This window comes from Carcharodon carcharias, chromosome 7, assembly GCF_017639515.1.
Source record: "Carcharodon carcharias isolate sCarCar2 chromosome 7, sCarCar2.pri, whole genome shotgun sequence".
NCBI classification, from domain to species: Eukaryota; Metazoa; Chordata; class Chondrichthyes; order Lamniformes; family Lamnidae; genus Carcharodon; species Carcharodon carcharias.
The window spans coordinates 78,506,473-78,531,558 of NC_054473.1; the positions used below are offsets into that span (position 1 = coordinate 78,506,473).

A 25,086-nucleotide genomic window follows, 5' to 3' on the forward strand; every position below is an offset into this window, starting at 1 on the left:
GATTTAGCAACCTTCAGTCCCAATAATTTCTCTAATACAATTTTCTTACTATTACAAATTTCCTTCAATTCCTCATTCTCCCTAATCCTTTGGATCTCTAATTCTGGGAGATTTCTTGTATCTTCCTCAGAGAAGATAGATGTAAAATAATCATGAAGCTTCTCTGACATTTCTCTATTCCCCATTATAAGTTCTCCTGACTCTGCTTATAATGGACACACATTTGTCTTATCCAAATGCTTCCTTTTTATGTACCTATAGAAGCTTTTTCAGTCCATTTTTGTGTTTTTTGCTAGTTTACACTCATATTCTGTTCTCCCTTTCTTTATCAGTTTCTTGGTCTTCCTTTGCTCTGTTCTAAATATTCCCAGTCCTCAGATTTACTGTTATTTCTAGCAGCTTCATAGGCCTTTTCTTTTAATCTTATACAATCCTTAATTTCCTTTGTTAGCCACGGTTGACTGACTTTTCTTTTTGGGTTTTTCTGCCCTAAAGGAATGTATAATTGCTGTAAGATAAAGACTGTCTGTTGCATATGTACAGTCATACCTTTTAATATATTTTCCCAATCCACCTCAGCCAATTTGCCCCTCATACCATCATAATTTCCTTTGTCCAAATTTAACATCTTGGCTTCAGATTGAACTATCTCACTTTAAAACATAATGCAAAATTCCATCATATTATGGTCACTGATCCTTAGAGGTTCTTTTACAACATGATTATTAATTAGCCCTTTTTCATTACATAATATGAGATCTAAAATAGCCAATTTGCCCCTCATACCTTCATAATTTCCTTTGTCCAAATTTAACACCTTGGCTTCAGATTGAACTACCTCACTTTAAAACATAATGCAAAATTCCATCATATTATGGTCACTGATCCCTAGAGGTTCTTTTACAACAAGATTATTAATGAGTCCTTTTTCATTACATAATACGAGATCTAAAATAGCTTGTTCTTTAGTCAGTTCCTCAACATACTGCTGTAGAAAATCATCCCTTATACACTCCAGGAACTCGTCTTCCACAGCATTAGTACTCATTATGTTTACCCAGCCCATATACAGATTGAAGTCACCCATGGTTACTATATTACCCATGCTACATGTTTCTCTAATCTCCTGGTTAATACCATGCCCCACACTACCACTACTGTTTGGTGACCTGTAAACAGCTCCCATCAATGTTTGCCGCCCCTTGTTGTTTCTTAGTTACACCCAAACAGATTCCACATTTTGTTTTTCCAATCTGAGATTTTCCCTTACTAATGCAGTGATCCCTTTTTATCAGCGCAACATCACCTCCTTTTCCTTTTTGCCGTCCTTCCTAAATCTCGAATATCCTTGAATGTTCAGTTCCCAGTCTTGGTCACCCTGCAGCCACGTTTTCGTCATGGCCATTACATCATACCTATTTACCTCTGTTTGTGCCTTTAAGTCCTTATTGTGAATGCTGTACGCATTCAGGTAGAGTGCCCTAAGTCTTTTTGACATTATTTCGCAATCTATTTTTAGTTGATGCTCGGCTTCATTTTGCCTACCTTCTAACTTCACTTGCTACTTTTCTACTTGCAGTTGCCAGCTTTACTTCCTTCCAATTTGAGCAACCCCTCAGGTTCCCATCCCCTGACATGCTAGTTTAAATTCTTCCCAATAGCACTAGCAAATCTGCCTGCAAGGATATTCGTCCCAGCCCTGTTAAGGTGTAAGTCATCCAGCTTGTACAGGTCCCATCTGCCCCAGAACCGTTCCCAATGCCTCAGAAACCTGATGTCCTCCCTCCTACACCAATTCGTTAGCCATGTTCAATCAATTAATCCTCCTATTCCTATATTCACTAGCATGTGGCCCTGGAAGTAATCCTGAGATCACTACTCTTGAGGTTCTACTTTTTAATTTCCTTCCTAATTCTCTAAAATCTGCTAAACTCTTCAGAACCTCATTCCTCTCCCTAACTATGTCATTGGTACCAATGTGGACCATGACCTCTGGCCATTCACCCTCCCCCAGAAGGATGTCCTGCAGCCGCTCTGTGACATCCTTGAACCTGGAACCAGGGAAGCAACACACCATCCTGGAGTTACAGTTACTGCCGCAAAAATGCATGTCTGATCCCCTGACTATTGAATCCCCCATCACTATTGATCTTCCACTCTTCTTCCTCCCCTCCTGTGCAGCTGAGCCACCCATGGTGCCATAGACTTAGCTCTGGCTGCACTGCCCTGAGGGACCAGCGCCCTTACCAGTATCCAAAATGGAAAATTGATTAGCAAGAAAGATAGACTTGGCAGACTCCGGTATTACCTGCTTGGATCTCTTAGACTGCCTGGCGGTTATCCTTTTCCTCACTGCCTGCATGCTCTTAACCTGCAATGTGACCACATCCCTAAGCATGCTATCCACATAGTCCTCTCCCTTGCAGTTTATCACCAATCAGCTTCTACCCTGGTAGTAAAGTTAGAGCCAGCTACTGGAGAATGAAGAAAGATAGAAAATGAAAGGAGCACCTCCTTCCCCTCTCCACTGAACTCGCTCACTCACCAAACTCCAACTTAAGCACTCTAATATAGCCCAAAGCAGCACTCCAGTGTAGATATTTTGTAATTTTTGCTTGTGCTGCATTGGAGACTAAGACATTGGCCATCAGATGCTGCATCATGGTTGTATCCACAAGTATTCTTGTGGAGTTCACCACAACCACACTGGAAAGGCTGAATTCCAAGCTCTGCATAAAGCCTTGTACCAAGTTGTGCCAGTCTTTACTATGTTCCTTGACAGTGACCACAGGCTTTCTGGCAGGCCTACCAATTTACCAACCATCCATGTGTGCATGCTCATCAGCCTTTTCCTGTATGCCGTGTCATTAAAGTCCTTATTTGACACTTCTACAGCAGAACCTTCACACAGTCCTTGGGAGATGAAATACTATATTTCTGCTGAAGACACCTTTCATTGTTTTATGTGGCACTATCACCGTGCGAAATGGGATAGATTCTGTACAGAACAAACAACTCAGAACTGGGCAACCATGAGGCACTTCTGGCATCAGTAATAGCAGAATTCTATTCCAACATAATCTGTAATCTTATGACCCAGCATTTCTTTTACTCTTTATTATCATAAGGCCAGGGGACCAATCCTGGTTCAATGAGTGTAGGAGAGGTGCCAGGAGCAGCATCAGATGAATCTAAAATTAAGGTGCCATCCTAGTGAAGGTGTATTATAATCCTAGCCCCTTTTTGGGAAAATCCCAGATCAGGAGTACCTCTCAGATAATTCCCTTCAACTTCAGGTAGACAAAGACAGATCCCAAAAATGCTTAAGTGGGTCTGAAGGGCTGATCCATCTTTGTTCAAAAGAAAGTAGGCAGCTAATATTATTACCATCCTCTGCTTACCCTTTTTAGTAAATTAAAGCCAGATTATAATTTCCCAGATATTATTAGGTCTAGGCTGCTCCTCGGTAATGTACTTCCCTTCTAAAGGGAATACGGAGTTGCGCTCTCAAATTAGCGAGACAGAAAACTATGTGAGATAATATAAATTCTAAAATATATAGAATCTTATTAAAGAACTGAACAAACAATTCAAAGTCAGGTGAAAACAGTCAATCACAAGGTTAAATAGGTTCTAGGAGAAGGAGAGATGGTACAATCTTATTTCTAGTAGCAAATCTCATCTTAAATTTCAGTTGTTACAGTAAAAAATATTTAAAATAGGATATCCATCAAATATTAAAGTAACATTTACCATAATCCCTGAGTAAGTGATGCTTAAGTGAATCTTTTTTTAATCCGTTCTTGGGATGTGGGCATCGCTGGTTAGGCCAGTATTTATTGCCCATCCCTAATTGCCCTTGAGAGCATTTAAGGGTCAACCACATTGCTGTGGGCCTAGAATCACATGTAGGCCAGACCAGGTAAGGATTTTACAACAATCAGCAATGGTTTCATGTCATCATTAGACTTTTAATTCCAGATTTTCATTGAATTCAAATTCCACCATCTGGTAGGATTCAAATCTGGGTCCCCAGAGCATTGCATTGGGTCTCTGGATTACTAATCCAGTGACAATACCACTACCCCACCACCTCCCCATCCTACTATCCGATGTATATTCTCAATACTTATGGTGTATCTTTGGCTGCATAATTCATTTCTTAGTATTGGCGTGGTCTCTTAATTGTAATTAGGTTCTTCCTACTTTATGACCAGAATCTTCCAATCTGCGTGCGGGGTCGGGCCCCACATGCCGACACATAAAATGACGTGCAGTGATGTCGGGTGTGCATCCCGATGTCATGATGTGTCATTCCGTTCTTAAGTTTGGTGGGCACACACTGGAGTCGGCTGTTAAGGCCATTAATGATCTAATTGAAGTACTTGACAGGGCTGCCCGTCCAACCTTAATGTTGGCGGGCAGGCGAAGATCCCAGGCAGCCTTCCCATTTTTCATGGAAGCTCATCCCCGGGTGGGATGAGGTATCATGAATTGTTTATTAATTAAATAAAAGGTGTTGTGAAAATTCATAAACATGTCCCAGCTAATCTGACAATGTCACATGAGGGGACATGTCTGACTAATTTTATTTTTCCTTTTTTCCAATTTTCCATAATGAAATTAATCTCCCTGAGGCAGCTTTGTGCCTCAGGGAGATTTCTGCATTCTTTTGCGCACATACACGAAAGAGCGCAGGCCCCGACTATCCCTTTTCTCCCCGCCTGCACAGATAGCGTTGAGCGCTTCCAGCTGAGCGGGCTTTAATTGGCCTGCCCATGTAAAAAGGCGGCGCGCAGCTGATCATGGGCAGCGATCAGATCTGCACCCGCTGCCACCCACCCAGCCTGCCCGATGGGGAGAAAATTCTCCACCTATGTTCCAAATTTGATTTTGATCTCTGTTAACTTCTACTTAAGAACAATCCTTTCCTATTCTAAGAAGCTCTATATAACTGTTAAATTTGATGTAAGGACTGGCCGTTATTGATTCTAGGGAAGCCTTGCTTGCCAGAACTCATGGGGCTGAATTTTCCCCCGTTGATGGGGTTGTGCAGGGACAGGTGGGAGCCAACGTGAACCCGATCAGCGCCCCAGATTGGGTGCATGCCGCCATTTTACGTGGGTGGACCAATTAAGGCCTGCCCAGTGTAACGCACACCCGGAAGCATTGTGTGCTCCCTGTGCGGGTGGGGGGATTCCCTGATTTGGGGCCTGCACTCTTTCACGCGCATGTACGAAAGAACGCAGAAATCTCCCTAAGGCAGGGAAATTAGTTTAAGTTCTGGAAAATTTAATAAAGGTGAAAAATTATTTTAAGGGCATGTCCCCTCATAAAACTGTCACATAAGCTGGGACATGTCCATTAATTTTTTGAAAATTTTTTATTTAATTAATAAACCCTTCATGAAACCTCATCCCACCCATGGATGAGGTTTCATGAAAAATGCGAAAACTGCTTGGGCTCTTCACCTGCCCGCCAACCTTAAGGTTGGATGGGCAGCATTTTTAACAACTTTAACAACTTTGTTAATGGCCTTAACAGGCCTTCGACAGTTTGGCAGGTGCGCAGCTGACGTGGCTGCTCACCCATCAAACTGACAATCTATATGACGCACGGTGACGTCAGGACGCCCGCCCGATGTCACCGCACATTATTTTACGTGTCGGCGAGTGGGCCCTGCCCCTGCTCGCCAATGGGAAAATTCTCCCCATGGTTAATTTCCATTAGTCAGAAGTCTGTGTTCTAATATTATGAATGGTTTTATTTTGGAAAACATTCCCAACCAAGTGTGATGTTCTTATCAATTACTACATTGTGGGAAGAATTTTCCCGTCGGCAAGCCGGGGTGGGGCCCACTTGCCGACGCGGAATGACTTCAGATGGAACACCTGACGTCATCCCGTGTCATTTGCGTTTTCAGGTCGGTGGGGGCGAAGCCGAGTCAGCTGTGCCCCACCAACCTGTCAACAGCTTATTGAAGCCATTCAAAAAATAATTAAGCCAATTAGTGGACCTGCCTGTCCAACCTTAAGGTTGGCAGGCAGGTTGGGAGCGCTGGCGGCCACCTGAAAAAGCATGAAACCTCAAAACAGGTGGGATAAGGTTTCATGACTGAATTTAAAAATTAAGATTCACTTTTATTTAAAGATATGCCCATGTCCCAACTCATGTGACATTGTCACATGATGGGACGAGGATAATAAATTAAATTTTTGACAGAATAACTTTTTCACTTTGGGAACTGATCTTCCTGAGGCAGCACTTAGTCTCAGGGAGATCAGTGCGCACTTCTGCATTTGCCATTCCCCCACCCCCCCCTGGGCCCACCTGCACAGGGAGCGCTCAGCGCTTCTGAGTGACATCACGCTGGGCGGGCCTTAATTGGCCCACCCACGAAAAATGGCGGCCACCCCCAATCAGGAGCACTGATCGGAGGGCCGCCTGCCCACGCCTGCTCCCGCACTTCTCCCCTGACAGCAGAAAAATGTTGCTCTGTGTCTTCCTGACATTAGAAATAAATTGTGGTTGTGTGCAGTTTCTTGGGTGTGTGTCTTATTAGCGGATCCTCATTGCTGTAAAAGACAAGTCAGGATGTATAGTTAGGCATTGACAACTGTATTTGTCCTTTTTAAAAATAAACCCTTTGAAATTCTTTAAACTCTTATTTATAGGAAAATGACTTTTACTCTTATAACCCTTCATTATGGCTGTCTTTCTTTACATGGATTCCTTCACAAGTAAAGCTACAACATAGAACTACATGCATGCTAAATAACAGAAACAGCAAGCTGGAGATAGAACTAGGTGATCCCATGACCAATGGATCAAATCAAAGCTTTACAGTCATTCGCATCTAGTCATTAATGGCAGATGACAATTAAATGAAGGTAGGGGAGGCTCCAAAGACATCCCAATCCTTAGTGATGCTGGAGCCTGGCATATTGGTGGAAAAAGACAAGGTTGAAGCATTTGCAACTATCTTCAGCCAGGTACTATGTTGATGATCCATCCTGGTCTCTTCTTGAGGCTCCCAGCTTCACAAATGCCAGCCTTAAGGCAATTTAATTCACTCCACATGATATCAAGAAATGGCTGTGCATACTTGCTATAGCAAAGGCTATAGGCCCTGACAATATCTCACTGTAGTTCTGAAGGAGTTGTGAATTGAATACTGTGCAATCATCATGAACATCTCTTTTGTTTTTATGATGGAGGGAAGATCCTTATGAAGGAGCTGAAATTGGTTGGGCCTGGACACTGCCCTGAGGAATTCTTGCAGCAATATACTGGGGCTGAGATTATTGCCTCTAACAATTACAACCATCTTCCTTTGTATTAGATTTGACTCCAGCAAGTGAAGGTCTTACCCCTGTTTCCTCTTGGCTTCAATTTGCTAGGATTCCTTGATGCCACACTCAGTCAAATACTGCCTTGATGTCAAGAGCAGTCAGTGCCACCTCACCTTTGAAATTCAACTCTTTTGCCCATGATTGGACCACTGTTCCAATGAGGTTTGGAAATAAGTAAGTTCTGTACTTTACTAGCGTTTCTTATGTGTTTCTATGCTCCTTGCCTCAACTGCTCCATGCAGTAGATTCCATACTACATTTCTCCCGAATTCTTTATTGGATTCATTAGTGACTCCATTATATTTATGAGATCTAGTTTTGCATTCCTCCAAGTTGAAACATTTTGTCTCCTTCTCCCCTATTAAATCCCTTTTTAATTTTTAAGAAATCTATATGGTTGCCCCTCCACTTTCTCTTTTCTATAGAAAAGAGCCTCAATCTGTTCAGACTTTTACGATAGTTATTCATTCAGATGAATAACCAATTAATCATTTTTTTTCTGGCATCTGACATCATACCTGAAAGAAAAACATCCTCAACGATCCCTCAATATTTCACTGGAGTGCCAATAGAGATTATATTCTAACATATAGAATAGGTCTTAAATTAATGACCTGTTGTCTCAGAGCTAAGAGTACTACTTACTGAACCAAGCTGGCACTTAAATAATAATCACTGTGTATTATTCTTGAGAGGTGATGATGACATGATATGGAGCATGAATTATTTTGCTCCTGGTCCTCCTGATAGAAGGTCATACTTCAGTATATTCTTCATTCTTGTCATATGGGCAACATTGGCAAGGCCAGAATTTATTGCCTGTTCCTAATTTCCCTGACAGGGTGATGCTTGGCCACTGCTAATGGGTTTGATCGGCCATTCAATGTAGAGTTAAGAGTCAACCAGATTGGTGTAGATCGGGACTTTTTCCACTAAAGTGCGTTAGCGAGCCAGTTGTCTTTCTACCCCAATCGGACTGTGTGACTGTTACTTTTACTAATACCAGCTTCTTTATTATTGTTCTTTTTTTGAGAAAATGAATTTAAATTCTCAAATTGCCATGATGGGATTCAAACTCACATTTTCCAGATTGTTGTTTCAGGCCTTTGGATTATTCATCAAGTGACAAAACCACTATGCAATCATAGGGAAAATGTGTGGTGAGAACAGTGGCTTGAAATAGGAAATAAAAATTACTGTTTGTTACATGTTTTGATTATTGATTTTCTATTTTTTTAGGTTGCCGAACTATTTTAAAAGGATTGAACAGGAGGTTCGTCTGGAGTATAACCGGACCATGAATAAAATTACTTTTGACAACATGGTATTGTCTGACCCCAAAGCATTTTCTTATGTCACTCTTCCAGATAAAAAGGAAGAAAAAGTGCCAAGCAAAGGTAAACTGGAAGTCTTCTCTGCTTAATACTTTATAAGCTTACTTTATTCCAGTTTTAACTTCATAGATGCATTTACAGAACAGAAGGAGGACCATTCACTCCATACTGGCTCCCCGCAGAGCAATCCAGTCAGTCCCACTACCTGCTTGATCTCAATGTCTGCAAGTTTATTTCCCTCAACCGCCCTTCCAATTTCTTTTGAAATCATTGATTGTTTCCACTTCCACCGCCCTCATTGGCAGCAAGTTCCAGGTCATTGACACTCGCTGTGTAAAAAAGTTCTTCCTCACATCCCCCTGCATCTGTCCTCCAAAATCTTCAATCTGTGTCCTCTAGTCCTTTTGCCATCAGCTAATGGGAAGAGTTTCCTCTTGTCTGCCTTATCTCAGGTTGTCATAATCTTGTACGTCTCTATCAAATCACCGCTCAATCTCCTTTGCTCCAAAGAGAAAAACCCTGCATTTCCAACCTATTCTTGGGCTGGATTTGAACTCTCTACCACCGATGGGTTTGAAGGAGGAGCTCGTAAAATGCAGCACCTACCACCCACTTGCCCGTCATAAAATGTCTCAAATTTTATGGAGGGCAGTGGGGATGTTGGGTGGCCCACCTATTGAGGTCCTTAAGTGGCCAATTAATGGCCACATAAAGGCTTCATCCCGGTCCTGCTGCTATTTTACCTATGGCAGGGGGAGGCGCAGACCAAGCGGGTAACCCAGCAGCTTTAACTGCTTGAGCTAGTGTCAGGCAGGGGAGACTTCCTTTGGCGATCCCCTGTGGCCATTGGAGGCACCCCATCAAATGTCATACCCCCGCCCCTCCCCCACATCTTTCAATCTCAGCCCCCCATACCCCTCACTGACACCTGCCAATCTGGCCCCAGAGATGCTCTGGATTTACCTTGGTGTGCAGGCTCCCCTGCTTTGAGACTGGCTGTAGTCCAGGAGTGGCCACCATTCAAACCTGGCACTGCTAGGACTATAGACTGCTGATCATCCGATTGACTGGATGACCTCTAAGGCGGGACTTCCTTTTGAGAGAGGGGCAGACCTCTTTCCTTAAGGCAATGAATGCTGCTCCAAATTAACCTGGGTCAGCCAGCCGTATCGTGGTTGGGTTCCCCAGAATGTTTTAGCTAGGCGGTTGGGGACCATGATGCCCCATAAAATCTAACCGCATGGGCCTAAACCACCCCCACCTCCCCCTGCCCCACATCCCTGGAACCATTCTGGCAAATTTCCTTTGCACTCTTTCAAGGATCTTCACACACTTCTTAAAATATGGTGACCAGAACTGGATACAGTACTCTAGCTGGGGCCTAACCAGAGCTTCATAACAGGAGTTATGACACCTGCCAGGCGTCAAAATAATTTATAAAAATAAAAACAAAAAACTGCGGATGCTGGAAATCCAAAACAAAAACAAAGAATTACCTGGAAAATTCTGTTTTTGTCAAAATAATTTTCTTTTCGAGGGCTTTTCTTGAGATTTTCTCAAAGGGTACTTTTATCTTATGGGGGCTACTTTTTGGTTTTCAGGGAGTCTACTATTCCAACACACTTCTTACTGGTCTCCCACATTCTATCCTCCTTAATCTTGAGGTCATCCAAAACTCTGCTGCCCGTGCCTTAATTCACAACAAGTTCCGTTCCCCTATCAACCCTATGCTTGCTGACCCACGATGGCTCCCAATTAAGCAACACCTTGATTTTAAAATTCTTATGCAATCTCCTCCAGCTATAAAACCCTCCCAAGCTATCTAATTCTGGCCTCTTGTGTATCCCAGATTTGGTGGCCATCCATTTTGATGGTTCAACCCCAAGCTCTGGAATATCCTCCCTACACCCCTTTGTTTCTCTACCTCACTTTCCTCCTTTAAAACACTCATTTAAACGTACTTCTTTTACCATATTTTTGGTCACCTTACCTCCTATCTGCTTATGTGGCTTTGTGTCATACTCTGTTTTTTAATGTTCCTGTGAAGCACCTTGGAATGTTTAATTATGTTAAAGGGGCTATATAAATTTATGTTGCTGTATTGGATTTCATTTACTCAGATCTAAATGGTGCTTTGTTGCCCATCTAAGGCTTTGACTCCTTCTGTTCCCCCAACTACAAAAGCTCGCCCTAAAACTCAGTCCAGGTTATTTGAGTAGATCAGGAGGCTCTGGCACAAACTTCTGGGCACTTCATTCAATACTTTTCCATTCCCATCCCCATGTTGTGAGGTATCCCTTCTTGCCTCTGCCACTTTACCTTTTAACTAGGTTAGCAAGATTACACAGCTTGACCTGAGCATCAAAAGGGCAGCAGCATGTTGCAGAATTTGAATATACTAACTAAAAAAATAATCAGTTTCCTGTGTAGTGTAATGTTTTGTTCCTTTTCTTACTGGGTCTGCCACATTCTACCCTCCTTAATCTTGAAGTCATCCAAAACTCTGCTGCCCATTTCTTAACTCACAGCAAGTTCCGTTCCCCATTGGAAAGACACCAATAAAAGAATGGGGATTTATTTTAAAAGGTGCTCACTTTGGCTCCAACCATTATTAAAGCTGATGATGCTAGCTATAGCGTAATGGGTTCTGTTGGAGTGTAAAGTTGCTGTGGGTACACAATAGTACTGGGTTTGTGATTTTAGGATCCCTTTGCAATGCTGTTGCAATTGCTCCCATTGTTAACCCTTCACTTGGACTTGGGAGTTGGGACTAACAGGAAAGTTTAGATAGAGATGGCAGATTGGCGCGAAACTCAAAGTCCCGTCCTGTTTTACTGCCAGAGGGAGACGGGATAGATTGGGAGTCGCACAGAGAGCAAGAGTTCCAATTCATGGCCTGACGGAGGTAAAGCTCCTCTCTTTCTGCGAGTGCTGCTAGCACAGCACAGAATAAGTAAAATGTAAATCTTTTCAGAGCCACTCATAGGATCTGTGAAGTCTGGTTACTCTTTGGAGGGAGTCAGAGATGGATTTATTGACTTATTTTTGAACCTGTTCACTTGTGTTTTCAGTTACCTTTACTGATTGTGCTTTGTTTCTCTCTAGTCAGTCTGGGCACTTTTTAGCTCCCCATCATTTGGGGTAGATCGTGACCTTTTGTAAAGCGGGTGATGCCGAGTCAGCAATTGTTTTGCACCTCTCCCGAATTATTCTCACCCATTTTCCATTATTCCAAGAAAGTCTGATCTAACATCAAAAATATGGGTGAATATTTGAAATAAAAACAAAACACTGGAATCACTCCACAGGTCAGGCAGCAATGTGGGAAAGAAAGAGTTACTATCTCAGGTCAATGATCTGATATCAGAAATGTCCATTTGAGTCTAAGACCCACCATTATCCATGTGGGTGTACACTATACCTATAGCGGAAAATCTAAACTCACAAGTCACCATCAAAGAGTGCAAAGAAGCATCAAGACATATATAAAACCTCCTTAATTTATAAACCATTAATGGTCGCAAAAAAGGCACTATGGGGCAGAATTTTCAGGGTGATGTGTGGGGGGCGGGCCCCACATGTCAGCGCGTAAAATGACATCACCGTGCACCATTGCGATGTTTTGCTGGGCAGGTGCGCGATGAAGTGTGACGTGCACCCGCAATTAATTAACAGACTAGTTAAGGCCCTTAACTCGGCAATCAACGCCAATTTTCAGGTGCCCGTGCAATCTTCAGCTTGGCATACGTGCCCAACGGGCAGGTGGGTAAGCGACTTTTTAATAAAACTCACCCACGGGCGTGATAAGAGTGCTCAATGGGGTTGTCAATCTGGTCTGTGAAGTATTTACTGCAGAAAGTTTTCTAAACTCGCCTGTGTGATCTGTAGAAGTTCAGAACGAATTTCAGCAGCTTTCTGTGTACTTTTAACCATCAGCTCAGCACTCTTCAGTCAGGAATCTTTATTGGGCCTGCAGCTTTCCGGAGGCCTCCCTTTAGCCTGCGATTGGGTTCTGACATGTCTACTGGAGGCAGCTCCTCTGAGGAGGAAGGGAGGGCTAGAATAAGGAGGAGGCCAGGAGTGCACAATCAGCCTCCAGGGGAACCACCTTTGGGAGTACAGGCACAAGGGCCGCAGGGCCAAGTGGTAGTCCAAGGTGGAAGGATCCACAGAAGACGCCACTATCTGGCAGGGTATACAGGTGGTGAAGCTGCTACCTCAATATGACTGAGGTGCAGTGCCGAAGGAGGCTCCGACGGTCAAGGGAGACAATACAGTACATCTGTCAGATGATTGGCCCTGAGATCTCTCCATGCCAGCGGACTACCCATGCCAGCGGCTCTGAAGGCCACAGTTACCCTCAACTTCAATGCCTCTGGCTCCTTCCAGGGCTCGGTGGGTGATCTTCGCGGTGTCTCCCAATCAGTTGTCCACACTTGTGTCAAGCAGGTCACAGACGCTCTGTTCAGGCATGCATTGACCTTCATCCACTTCCGCTGGGACCAGGCAAGCCAGACACAGCGAGTCAGAGGCTTCGCGGCCATTGCTGGCTTCCCCCGAGTCCAGGGTGCTACAGACTGTACACATGTGGCCATCAAGGCGCCAGCAGGTGAGCCCGGTGCCTTTGTCAACAGGAAGGGCTTCCACTCCATGAACATGCAGATAGTGTGCGATCACAGGATGCTGATTCTACAAGTTTGTGCAAAGTACCCAGGCAGCTCCCATGATGCCCGCATCCTCAGACACTCCTAGATGCTGGGACTCTTCAGTGCTCCAGCCCGGCTTGATGGATGACAAGGGCTATCCCCTCAGCAGGTGGCTCATGACGCCGCTCCACCATCTAAGAACAGAAGCTGAGCAGCGCTACAATAAGAGCCATGCCTCCACAAGGTCTGTGGTGGAGAGAGCCATTGGTCTTCTCAAGATGCGCTTTCGATGCCTGGAATGCTCAGGGGGCGCACTCCAGTACCCCCCAGATCGTGTCTCGGTGATAGTGGTTGCATGCTGCGCTCTGCACAATATTGCACTGGAAAGGGGGGACGTAGTGGATGCGGCTGCACACAATTTGTCCAGTATCGATTTGAAGGATGAGCAAACACAGGGCAATGATGAGGGGCTGAACGCTGACCCGGGACTATACCAAGGAGGCAGGGACATCCGGGAGACTTTAATCCAACGAACCTTCAGCTAGCTCCACACAAATGGATTAGGAAGACCAGCCTTGCCTGGCGCTTCCATACACGGCATTTAAGTGTTTCATCTGCCACTTCATCAGCTGCAACTAAGAGCTTTGGATATAAACCTCAATGTCCACTCAAACACTCATGACATGTCTGTAAAATATATAAATGCAGAACAAAGGAGTCACCCTCAGCCATGGTAACACATCCGGATTTAATTTCATCCATGATATAGTGCAACAAAATGAAAGCAAAATGTTTTTGCAACAGCAATAAATAATTCCCTAATCTAGGGCCAACACAAAAGCACCAGTGAGAGACCCATTGTATGCCTAAGGTGCCTTATGCTTACGTTTACGGGTGCCTCTTGGTGCCGCTCCATGGCTCGGAGTGGCTCCTGAGACAGCCTGCTGACTCTGCTGTCCTGGTGGCCTCGATGACCTTGGTGGATGTCCCCTGGCCCGTGGAGTCTGTGCTGGCCCTGCCTGGTAGGGAGCGGCCAGTGCCATAGCTGGCATCTCCCAGTCATCACAGCCTCAATGGATGCAACAGTTGCAGGGAGAGGGGCGGAGGAGCTGCTGCCCTCATCCGCAGCGCCCTGAGAGGAGCCCACAGAGAAGACAGGCAGCTACTGCACCGATGTGAGGTTGCTTCGGATCTCCCTGCTCGCCATAGATGGATGGGCACCAAGCTGGGAAACATGGTGCCCAGACCATCTGTCACATTGCCAATGACCAGCTGTGGCCACTGGCGCTGTGAGGGCTTGCAGGTCCAAGCGTACCCTCAGGAGAAGTCGCCACTCTCTCCATGCAGGAAGCATGATGCTCTGACATGAGGCTCATGGCATCACTCATGCTCTGTGTGGACTCCTCCACCACAGACAGCAAGCGAAGCATGGTCTCATGCAACACTGCCAGATGCTCCCGCACACCCGGCCGCACCTACTGCAGCTGCTGTGTTGCGGACAACTCCAGAGGTACATCACGCCCCAACTCAGCATGTACCTGGTCCCCTGCCGTCCTCCGGCTGCTGGCGCCATTGGCACTACCTGTCTCTGCCATCTCCTCCTGCGATTGTGAAGTGACCTCTCCACTGTGCCCCTGGACACTAGCCGATGTTGTAATTCCCACTGATGTGCTAGTATCTGCACTGGTGCCTGCCCAGCAGAATTGGTGTGACGCAGGTGACAGTTGAGAGCCCTCAGGTGTGAGAGGGGGCATCTGCAACCGATCCTGGTTGAGAGGCTCTGATGATGCTGAAAATAACAACAAGGACAGTGGATCAGTTAGTGTCCACACACTTCATCCCTTTCCCCCACGCTCATTATGTGCTCAGCCTTCCAGAGCCTAAGGAGACGAACATTGGTGGGGTGACAAATAGTCAGGAGGAGGTCCAAACATTACAGGTGGCTACAGACAGGGTGGTCAGATGGGCTAAGGAATGCTAAATGGAATGTTATGTAGATAAGTGTGAGGTGAAGCACTTGGGCAGGACAAACAAGGTATGGGAATACACAAGGAATGTTAGGACTGTGGAAAGTAAGGAGGATCAGAGGGACCTTGCTGGGCATGTCGACAGACCTGTTAGGGTAGCAGGACAGGTACATAAGCATTTTAAGGAGGCAAATGCTATACTTGCCTTTATTAGCCGAGGAATAGAACGTAAGAACAGGGACGTCATGTTGCAAGTGCTGAAAACGCTGCCGAGGCCACAGCTATAGTTCTGTGTGCAGATTTGATCAGCGCTTCATGGGAGAGATGTGATTAGAATAGAGAAAGTGCAGAGGTCGCTGACCAGGATGCATGCTGGGCTGGAGAGTTGGAGTTTTGAGGACACATAGCATAGACTGGGGATATTTGCCGTGGAGCACAGGAGATTGAGGGGTGACATTAATGAGCTTCATAACATTATGAGGGGCATAGAAAGGGTGGACAGAAAGGAACTTTTCCCCTTGGCGGAGGGATGACTAACTGGTGGCATTTATTTAAGGTAAGGGGCATGAGTTTGACAGGTGAGGTGATGAGGAACTCTTGCACACAGTAATGTGGCTTGCACTGCCTGAAAGGGTGGTGAATGCAGAAACCCTCCTAACATGTAATAAGTATTTGGATGTGCAGTTGCGATGCCATGGCATACAAGGCCATGGGGATAGTGGTCAGAAATGGGATAAGGCGACTTTGGAAGGTGCTGGACACACGCATCTTTGAAGGGCTGGGGGACCTTTGTCAATGACCCACACGTCTGACTCTAGTCTGTGTATGAACAGTGTTGCTACATTAACGATTCCAACAATCATCAGTGCTATGGATGGTGGGAAGACAGAGCGGATGTGACTGTGGACCTCAAATACCTGGGCGTTCCACCCCAGCCTCACTGACACCTGTGGACCTGGGCGCATGTGCGTTTCAAGCTCCAGGACCTCCTGCTCAAAACGGCTCAATATTACCAACTGGGCCTGGCCGCCTCCAGTGCACAAACGCTAATAAGCACTGTGCACATTTTTCTCCTGCAAAACAGAGAAGACATTGAGGCTAATCGCACATGTACTCTGCATGCGGACGCCGCACCCTGACCACAGTGGCCCATCTGAGGCGTCCAGTGCCTCCTCTCCACGCTACTGCTGATCGGTCACAAAAATATAATCTGACTGCTCCCAACACCCCCCCCACACTGAACGGCCACCTTGGACACATTCTGTGTCCATCACTTTCAGAGACACACGGTCTTAGCTCCCATGGCAAGGAGGCGCAACTAGGTGCGGGGCTGAGGGCACCAGTTGGCTCTTGGTCACGATATCTTGAGGGTCCCCTTCCACAATCTCATCACTGTGAATAGGATGTTTTGGAATTCTGAGTATGCGCCTAGCTGCATGTTCTGCAGGTTGCCCCCAGACTAGTCATGTGCGACTAAGACCAACACATAGTGCGGGGAGAATCCATCTTCTCATGAACCATTGAGGCTGATGTAAGCATGGTCACTACCTGCTTGCCCACCCAGTGTGAGACAAATGTCCAACATGAGTCAATGCAGTCATGATAGTAAAACTTGGCGGGGGGGCCCTCAAAGGCTAAGGCTACCTGCTGGGTTAAATGCCCAACACCAACGTGGTACTCACCCTTCTAGAGCGCAAAAAATCGTTGAAGCGTTTACGGCACTGGATCCAGATGCGCTGCGCGGGAGCTCAGCACCTCCACCACCTCCTCCCAGGCACATTTGGTCATGTTGGGGGGGGGGGGGGGGCTCCTCCTCCATCCTGGGGAAACAGCACCTCCCGCCGTGCTGCCACCTCCTCGAGAAGGGCAGCAAGGCAATCATCAGAAAAGCGAGGGGCACGTTGGCCCACTGCTGGCCTACCCTGCAGCCTGCCCTGCTCCTGGGTCATACCCTGCAACCTGCCCTCCTCCTCTGGCCTTCCCTCAACATTGGCCTGCTGTGCAGACCCCCTGCAGCACCACCTGTAGCTGGCCATAGCAAACAGCCTAAAGGAGGCTGCCAGGCCTTTTTTTAAACAGACTGCCGGGTTGCCATTGGACCCAGTTGTACACACCACCCGCAAACTTCAGATTCCCGCTCTCCATGGGAGTCGTAAAATGCGCTAGGCGGGCCTTAATTGGCCTGTCTGCAGAAAATGGCAGCGCGGCCCCAATCGCGGGTGGTGATTGGGTCCACTGCTGCCCGCATCAGCACCTGCTCTGCCCGCCCGCCAAACAGAAAATTTTGGCCTATGTGACTGAAAATATTGCCAACTCACAATGCTTACCTATCAGATTTGTTCTGGCAATTCTTTCATGGTCTTGTTGTAAGGCACTGTTTGCATCAGCAAATCTTCATTCACTGCCTTATTGACACATTAAGAAAACTATACAGGCATAAGATGATGTAGTTTCAATAGACAATTCCAGACCTCTGTCAATTTATATTCAGTACTCACAATATCCTCTAATGCCTAGTATATAACACTGATTTATTTTATAATTTTATCTAGATGATTAAACAGCTTTCTAACTGTTTTTCGTGTACTTGGCAGGAGTCATTAACTGCTATATAGAGAATGCTTAAAATGTTTTATTGGTAGGTAATGTTGAGAGGCAAACTTTTTTCTCAAGTTGGTGAAAAAAATTCACCTCTGGCTCTCCCACTCTTGCTGTTCCCACAATCACAGATTCTGAGAAGAATTTTCCCCCCTTTGGGGGGGATGTTCAGGAGCGGGCACGTGTGGGCGCGGCTCTGATCGGCACCCCCAACTGGAGGTGCACCGCCATTTTAACTGGGCGAGCCAATTAAGGCCTGCCCAGCATGACGTCCGCCAGGAAGCGCTATGCGCTCCCTGTGTGGGAGGGAGGATTCCCTAAGCATGCGCACGGAAGAGCGCACTCATCTCCCTGAGGCTAGGTGCTGCCTCAGGGAGATCAGCACCAAATTTAAAATTGTGAAATATAGAAAAATAAAATTCCCTGACATGTCCCCTCATGTGACACTATCACATGAGTTGGGACATGTCCATCATTTTTAATTAAACATTTGTTAAATTCTTAAAAACCTACAAGAAACCTCATCCCAGCTCATGGATGAGGTTTCATGTTTTTTCTGAAGCCTGCCAGGGCTCCCGGCCTGCCCGCCAACCTTAAGGATGGACGGGCAGGTCCTTTAACTACTTCTATTAGTTTTTAAATGGCCTTGATTGGCCATTGACTGGTCAGTGGGTGCACAGCTGATTCGGCTGTGCCCCCAGCCGACTTGAAAATTGAAATGACGCGGGGTGACGTCAGGAGTTCCACCTGACATCATCCCACGTCATCTTATGTGTGGGCGAGTGGGCCCCGCCCCCCTGCTCACCAAACTCAATATCCTGCCCTCTGTTTCTGGAGGACCAGCAAGATTGGGAGGGACAGAATCTGTGATTGGAGGTGCAGCTCCTCACAGCTTCTGTTTCTCCCACGTACGGGAGGTGACTTTTCTTTCATTCACCCCAATGATGAGTTTCACGGGTTTTCTGGGATTTTTCGAGAGTGAATTTGCCTGCCATCCCCGTGTATTTTGAACCTTGTACCCTGCTTTTGTACTCAATGCCGCAATCTATGAACCCCGAGACTCCATATGCTTTGCTAACCACTCTCAATCTGTCCAAGTTATTTTCCACTATTCTTTATGTGTACTTATATTTTTGGCATCTCATTTCTAATTTTTAACATTGTACTATAGTGACACAAGATAGACTTGAATATCTCAGTAGGAAAGAAAAATAAAATTAATTTCATTTCATTTTCCCTAAAACATGTACTGCATCAAGGAGACTGGCTGCAGATTTGTTTTCCAGTCTGTATTCTGTATTCAGCCATTAGGAGACTCATCAGAGCAGATGAGAAATGCAGACTCCCTAGTCCTGATTCTAGCTTGGGGTGCGTTCAAGGGGAAGCAAGGTACAGGATCACTGGGACACCTTACAGATTTATTATGAGGCCAGGGCTGTTTTAACTCCTGGGCCTCATCTAACTGCAGCACTACTGTCTCATGTGCAAAGTGAATGCAAATGACATCAATGCCAGTAGGTGTGTACTGGACGCTGTAGAGTAAAGGGTTAACATCAAGAGCACCTGATTCTGATGTAACTATGATGCAATATCACATGATTAAGTAACAGATCTGGTGGGAAGTAGAAGTACAACCTCATGTAGAGTACTGAGAAGTACATAGATCTGTAAATAAACAAGAAAGGTTTTTAGGAATAACAGTCTATGGTAGCATTCTTAGGTAACAGGCAAACTCCAAAGAAACCCTATCTAGACCCTGAGCGCAAGACAAAATAGACACCGCTAGGGATCAAAATAAAAGCAAAATACCGCAGATGCTGGAAATATGAAAATAAAAACAGAAAATGCAGAAAAACTCAGGCCTGGCAGCATAGAAGGGTCATACGGAATCGAAATGTTAACTTATCTGAAAAAGCTGCCGAGTTTTTCCATCATTTTCTGTTTTTATACCACAAGGAATCCACTGACTTCAGGCAGGAGACAATTCAGTTCTGTCGAGGATTGAAAAAAGATCACTTTTTGCAACAATATTATACATTACAAAACTATTTCCACTTCCGCAAATTACTCTAATCTTAAATTTAAATGTTTAAATGAGTGGACTGTTCAATTATACAGCCTATTTCTGCTTACTTAGTTGCACCATCAACTAAACCTGAGCTTGTGCCTTTTGTTCTGAAAATAGAATTTATATTGTTCTGTCTCCCTAGGATGTATACAACTCCCAGATTATCCATTTTCTCAAAACAGAAAGGCATTTTCTTTTAACACTTTGTTGACCAAGCCAGAAGTGATCAAAGCCCTGTGCAAAGTACATGCTGAGTGCAACAAAGTAGCAGCCATGTCTCTATTTTTTGTGACCCTGATAAAAGGTGTTCGCCTGGAGGAATTCGAACAGATGCAGTCCCAGGCTCATGCACAGGTAATGGTTTAGATGGTGCCTCTTTCCTTATTATTTTACTTAAGAAATTAATTTCATTTACTGTTGATTGTGAATCAAAAACTCAGAAGAACACAGGCATTTTTGTGGGGGTGCAGTCAGGAACAAGGGATGTTAAGCTAAGTTCTCCAAGGATATGTGCGTTCCATCGGCTAAAAGAATGAAGTGCTCATCAATCATTGCTTCTGGCATGTTAGAATTCTTTCAGGCCGCAATATTAGTTGGATTGGCTGTGTCAAAATCCTGGAACTCCCAGCCTAACAGCACTGTGGGTGTACTTCCCCACAGGGACAGCAGCAGTTCAAGAAGACAGCTCACCCCCACCTTCTCAAGGGCATTAAGGGATGGACGATAAATACTGGCCTGTCAGAAAAGCCCACATCCCTGAATAGTAACTGAATATTAATATTATATTATTATATTTTTAAAAAATTCTATATCAAACTGAGAAAGCATTAATGCATGTTTTTGCTGATCTCTGATTATTTTTGGTAGCTTTAGAAGGCTTCCAGAATTTTATAGCAATGATTGCCCAGGACTTTTGACAGCCCTCTGTTTCATTGTTAACTGTATTGTTTCACTAAAATGTTTCAACTTCACAAAATTGTTGTCTTCTGTGGTTTTTATTTTCAGCATTCCATCACTAAATTATGTTGATCTGCGATGGTCAGCAGCTATCTTGGTGGTAAACTGTAATAATTCCAATTAATATCTTATTGGATATTTTAATTTACCACTGGCAAAAGAATTATAAAAAACTTAAGATAAAGAGGAGCTACAAAATTAAAGTATCAAAGAATATAAAAAGAAATGGTCAAATATTCAACAGAGTCATCAATACCGCAAGAAAAATCAGAACAGAAATAGGGTAACTAAGGCATGCACAAAATAAATTTCCAGGTAATGACCTGGAAATGGTAGAAATATTGAACAATTTCTTTGAATCAATATTTACCAGGGAGCCTAGCAAAGTAGACATGACATTAGAGAAACAGATGAAAAAAGATATAAAAACATTTAACATAAAAAATGGGGAGATAAATGATAAATCATCAAACTTAGAGAGTATAAAATCACCTGTGTAGATGGTTTACATTAGAAAGAAAAACTAAAGAAGTCTTAGTAGAGGTATTTACATATTGGAATCCCTCTGTAATCTAGAGTTCAGTAATTTGGATTCCATCAGTAATCTAGGCCAGGATTTTCAGCTCAGTTTGTGGGAACGTTGTCCCTTCAGGGAGCTTTCAGTGAGCACACCCCGGTGCATGCACAAAGTTCATTGCTCATGCTCCTCCCATCCCCACCCCGGCAGCGGTGTTTCACGATGGCTGGCTGTTAATTGGTGAGCCAGCGTGAAATAGCAGTCAGAGCCCAATCGTGGGAAGCAGACCATTTCGCAGCTGCTCCCGGGCCTGCCCTCCATGCCTGCCCGATGAGGAGAAAATCCTGCCCCTAGAGTCTGTTTGTAACCTGGAGTGTGTCAATAATCTAGGGGTGAATTTATGGCTCCCCCATCTGCTGGCATTTTTGAAGGCAGGGAGCACATAAAATACAGTGGGTGGCCAGCCCACAGCCTCCCTGCCTACCCCGACCTGTCTCCCACACTACGGTGGAATAGGCAGCCCACCCACTCATAGGCCTATTGAAACCCTTAAGTGGGCAATTAACTTCCGCTTAAGGGCATCATTCTGGCTCTGCCACAATTTTTTGGTCTGTGAGGCAAGGCAAAAGCAAGGCGGGCAGCCCAGCAGCTTTGACAGTGCAGCCGCTATTGGGCAGGAAGGGGTATCCCCCAAAATGGTGCCAGCACCTTTTTCCACCCCCCTGGCCTCTCTCACTCAACCACCACTCCGCCTTGCTGGGGTCTCACAGCCATACCCGCCCAAAATCCCTGGACTTACCTGAAGTCTGGGACTCATCTTCGCTTCTTCATGGGGACTGGTTGTAATCCCAGAATGGCCAGTACTGCCTTCTAGCGCTGCTGGGACTAAGAGCTGTCAGCCAATTATATTGGCCAGCAGCTCTCTAGGGCAGGACTTCCTGTCCCTGAGGGGTCGATGCCCTGCTCTGTACTACTTAAGGTCATGTAATGTCACTAAGGGGCAGCCAGATAAGATTTCACACTGGTGAGGTGCTGACTGACTTTTATGTTGGTGGGGGGAGGTGGGAGTGCGAGTGGGTAATCCGTTACCCCATAAAATCCACCCCTTAAGGCCCATTTGTAATCTGGAGTCTAAGTAATCTGGAGCACAATTTTCGGTTCGGTGAGCGGGGGCGGGGCCTGCTCGCTGACACATAAAATGATGCGCGGTGATGTTGGGTGGATGTCCTGATGTCACCGCGCGTCATTTAGATTTTCAGTTTGGCAGGCATGCAGCCAACTTGGCTGTGCGCCCGCCGAACTGTCAATGGCCTACTAAGGCCATTTAAAAACTAATTAAAGCAATAAACTAAGCTGCCCGCCCAACCTTAAGGTTGGCGGGCAGGTGAAGAGACCCAGGCCGCCTTCGCATTTTTCATGGAACCTCATCCACGGGCGGGATGAGGTTTCATGAAGTGTTTATAAATTGAGTAAAAATTTTTAAAAATATTAATTGACATGTCCCAGCTCATGTGACACTAACACATGAGGGGACATGTCTTAAAATGTTTTATTTTCTTTATTCAGCTTTTTAAAACAGAGGTGTCTCAGGGAGATTTCTGTGCTCTTTCGCACACATGGGTGAAAGAGCACAGGCCTCGACTCGGAATTCCCCCCCCCGCCTGCAAAGAGATCACTCAGCGCTTCCGGGCGCGCGTCACACTGGGCAGGCCTTAATTGACCTGCCCATGTAAAATGGCAGCAGGGACCCGATCAGGTTCATGCCCGCCCCTGCACAACCCACCTGACGGGGGTAAAATTCTCCCCCTGGAGTTCATCAGTAACCTGGAGTCTCAATAATCTGAGGGCTGCTGGATAATTACTGTCATAGTTATATCTTTTTAGCATATCTTCACACACTTTTTGGGACATGGTTGAAGGATTTTCAGCGGATTATCAGTCAGTTAAACCATGTCATGAACGTTCCTTTTGTGGCCAGCAAGACCTGGTGTGAGACTTGAACCTAGAGCTATTGGCCCAGAGGTAGGGACGCTACCACAGCACCACATGACCTCCTATTTATCTGTATTTAAAAATGAAGATAGAACAAATCCAGGGAACTATAGATCAGTTATTTTAACATTTGTGGTAGGAAAAATGATGAATCTTTACTGAAAGGTTTACTAAAGACTTCTAGTGACCAAAAATATAACAAAGAACGGTCAGTACATATTTCAAATAATTTCAAAAAAGGGACATTCTTCATAAACCTTGCTGAATTCTTTGAAGAAGTAACAGAATAGTGGACAGGGATAATCTAGTAGATGCAGTATAGCCTTCAATAAAGTAGCACATTGACTCATGACTAAGGTCAGAGCATATGCTGTCAGCGACAGCCACCAAAGTAGATAGCAGGTGGCTTCAGGATAGAAAACAGAAAGTTGAGGTTAAGGGTAGCTACTCAGACTGGCAAAAGGTGGGAAGTGATATTATATACAGATCCATGCTGGGGACAAGTTGTTCACAGTTTACATAAATACTTTGGACTTGTAAATCTCGGAAGTACAATTCCTAAGTTTGTGGATGACACCAAATTTGGAGTAATATTGAGGAAGACTGCGACAAAATACAAGCAGACATTGGCAGAATTGCAGAATGTGTATGTAATTGGCAATTCAATTTCAATTCAGGCAAGTGTGAGGTGTTACATTTTGGTAGGAAGAATAACGAGACCACATACTGCTTGGAAAATAAAAAAATTAATGGGGCAGAGGAGCAAAGGAATCTAGGAATACAAATCACTAAGAGTGGCAACACAGGTTAATATAGCCATAAAAAAGCAAACATAGCACCAGGGTTCATTTGAAGAGGGGTAGAATTGATAAGCAGAGAAGTTAAACCTATATTGAACGTGGACCATACTTGGATTATTGTACACAGTTCTGGCCTCCATGTTAGGAAAAGATTTAGAAGTACTGAAGAAGTTGTGAAAAAGATTTGCATGATGATACCAGAATTGAGAAATTACCAGGACATGCAACTAAGATTCATTTCTCTAGAAAATATACAGTTGAGGAGTGTCTTTAAAATTATATAAGTGTTTGAGAGGGTAGATGTTAAAGTTATTTCCACTAGTGGGAAAACCAAAACTAGGGATCATAAATTCAATAAGGAGAAATTATTTACTCAAAGAGTGATTAGAATGTATAACTCAGTACCACATGGTGTAGTTCAGGCAAATAACATAAAAAGCATTAAAGGGAAAGTTAGATAAGCACATGAGGGAGAAATGAATAGAAGGATATGTTGATAGGATTAGATGAAGAGGGATGGGAAAAGGTTTAACTGGAGCAGCAATGCCAGCATAAATCAGTTGGGCTGAATGGGGGACTTTCATTATTCTAATACAGACTAGGATAATAGTGTATATGGCAGAGTTTTTGAAGTGTGTTCAGGAGAATTTTCTAAATCAGCATGTTTCTGATCCAATGAGAAAGAACACATTGCTGGATTAGATCCTGGAGAATGAGGTGAGACAAGTGGATCAAGTATCTGTAGGGGAATATTTAGGGGACAGTGATCATAGAATCATAAAGTTTATGTTGACTGTGGAAAATAAATAATATGGAAATAAAAATAATTAATTGGAGAGGGTCATTTTCAGTTGG

At 44.7% G+C, this 25,086-nt stretch overlaps 1 protein-coding gene across 1 annotated transcript in view; it reads left to right on the forward strand.

Moving 5' to 3' along the window:
• Positions 1-25,086, forward strand: part of dnah1 (dynein, axonemal, heavy chain 1) — a 524,711-nt gene that overhangs the window by 39,266 nt on the left and 460,359 nt on the right. The window contains exons 8-9 of the mRNA XM_041191637.1: positions 8,592-8,749; positions 20,108-20,319. Coding sequence (XP_041047571.1) covers positions 8,592-8,749; positions 20,108-20,319 — 370 coding nt within the window. The remainder of the gene's footprint in view (positions 1-8,591; positions 8,750-20,107; positions 20,320-25,086) is intronic.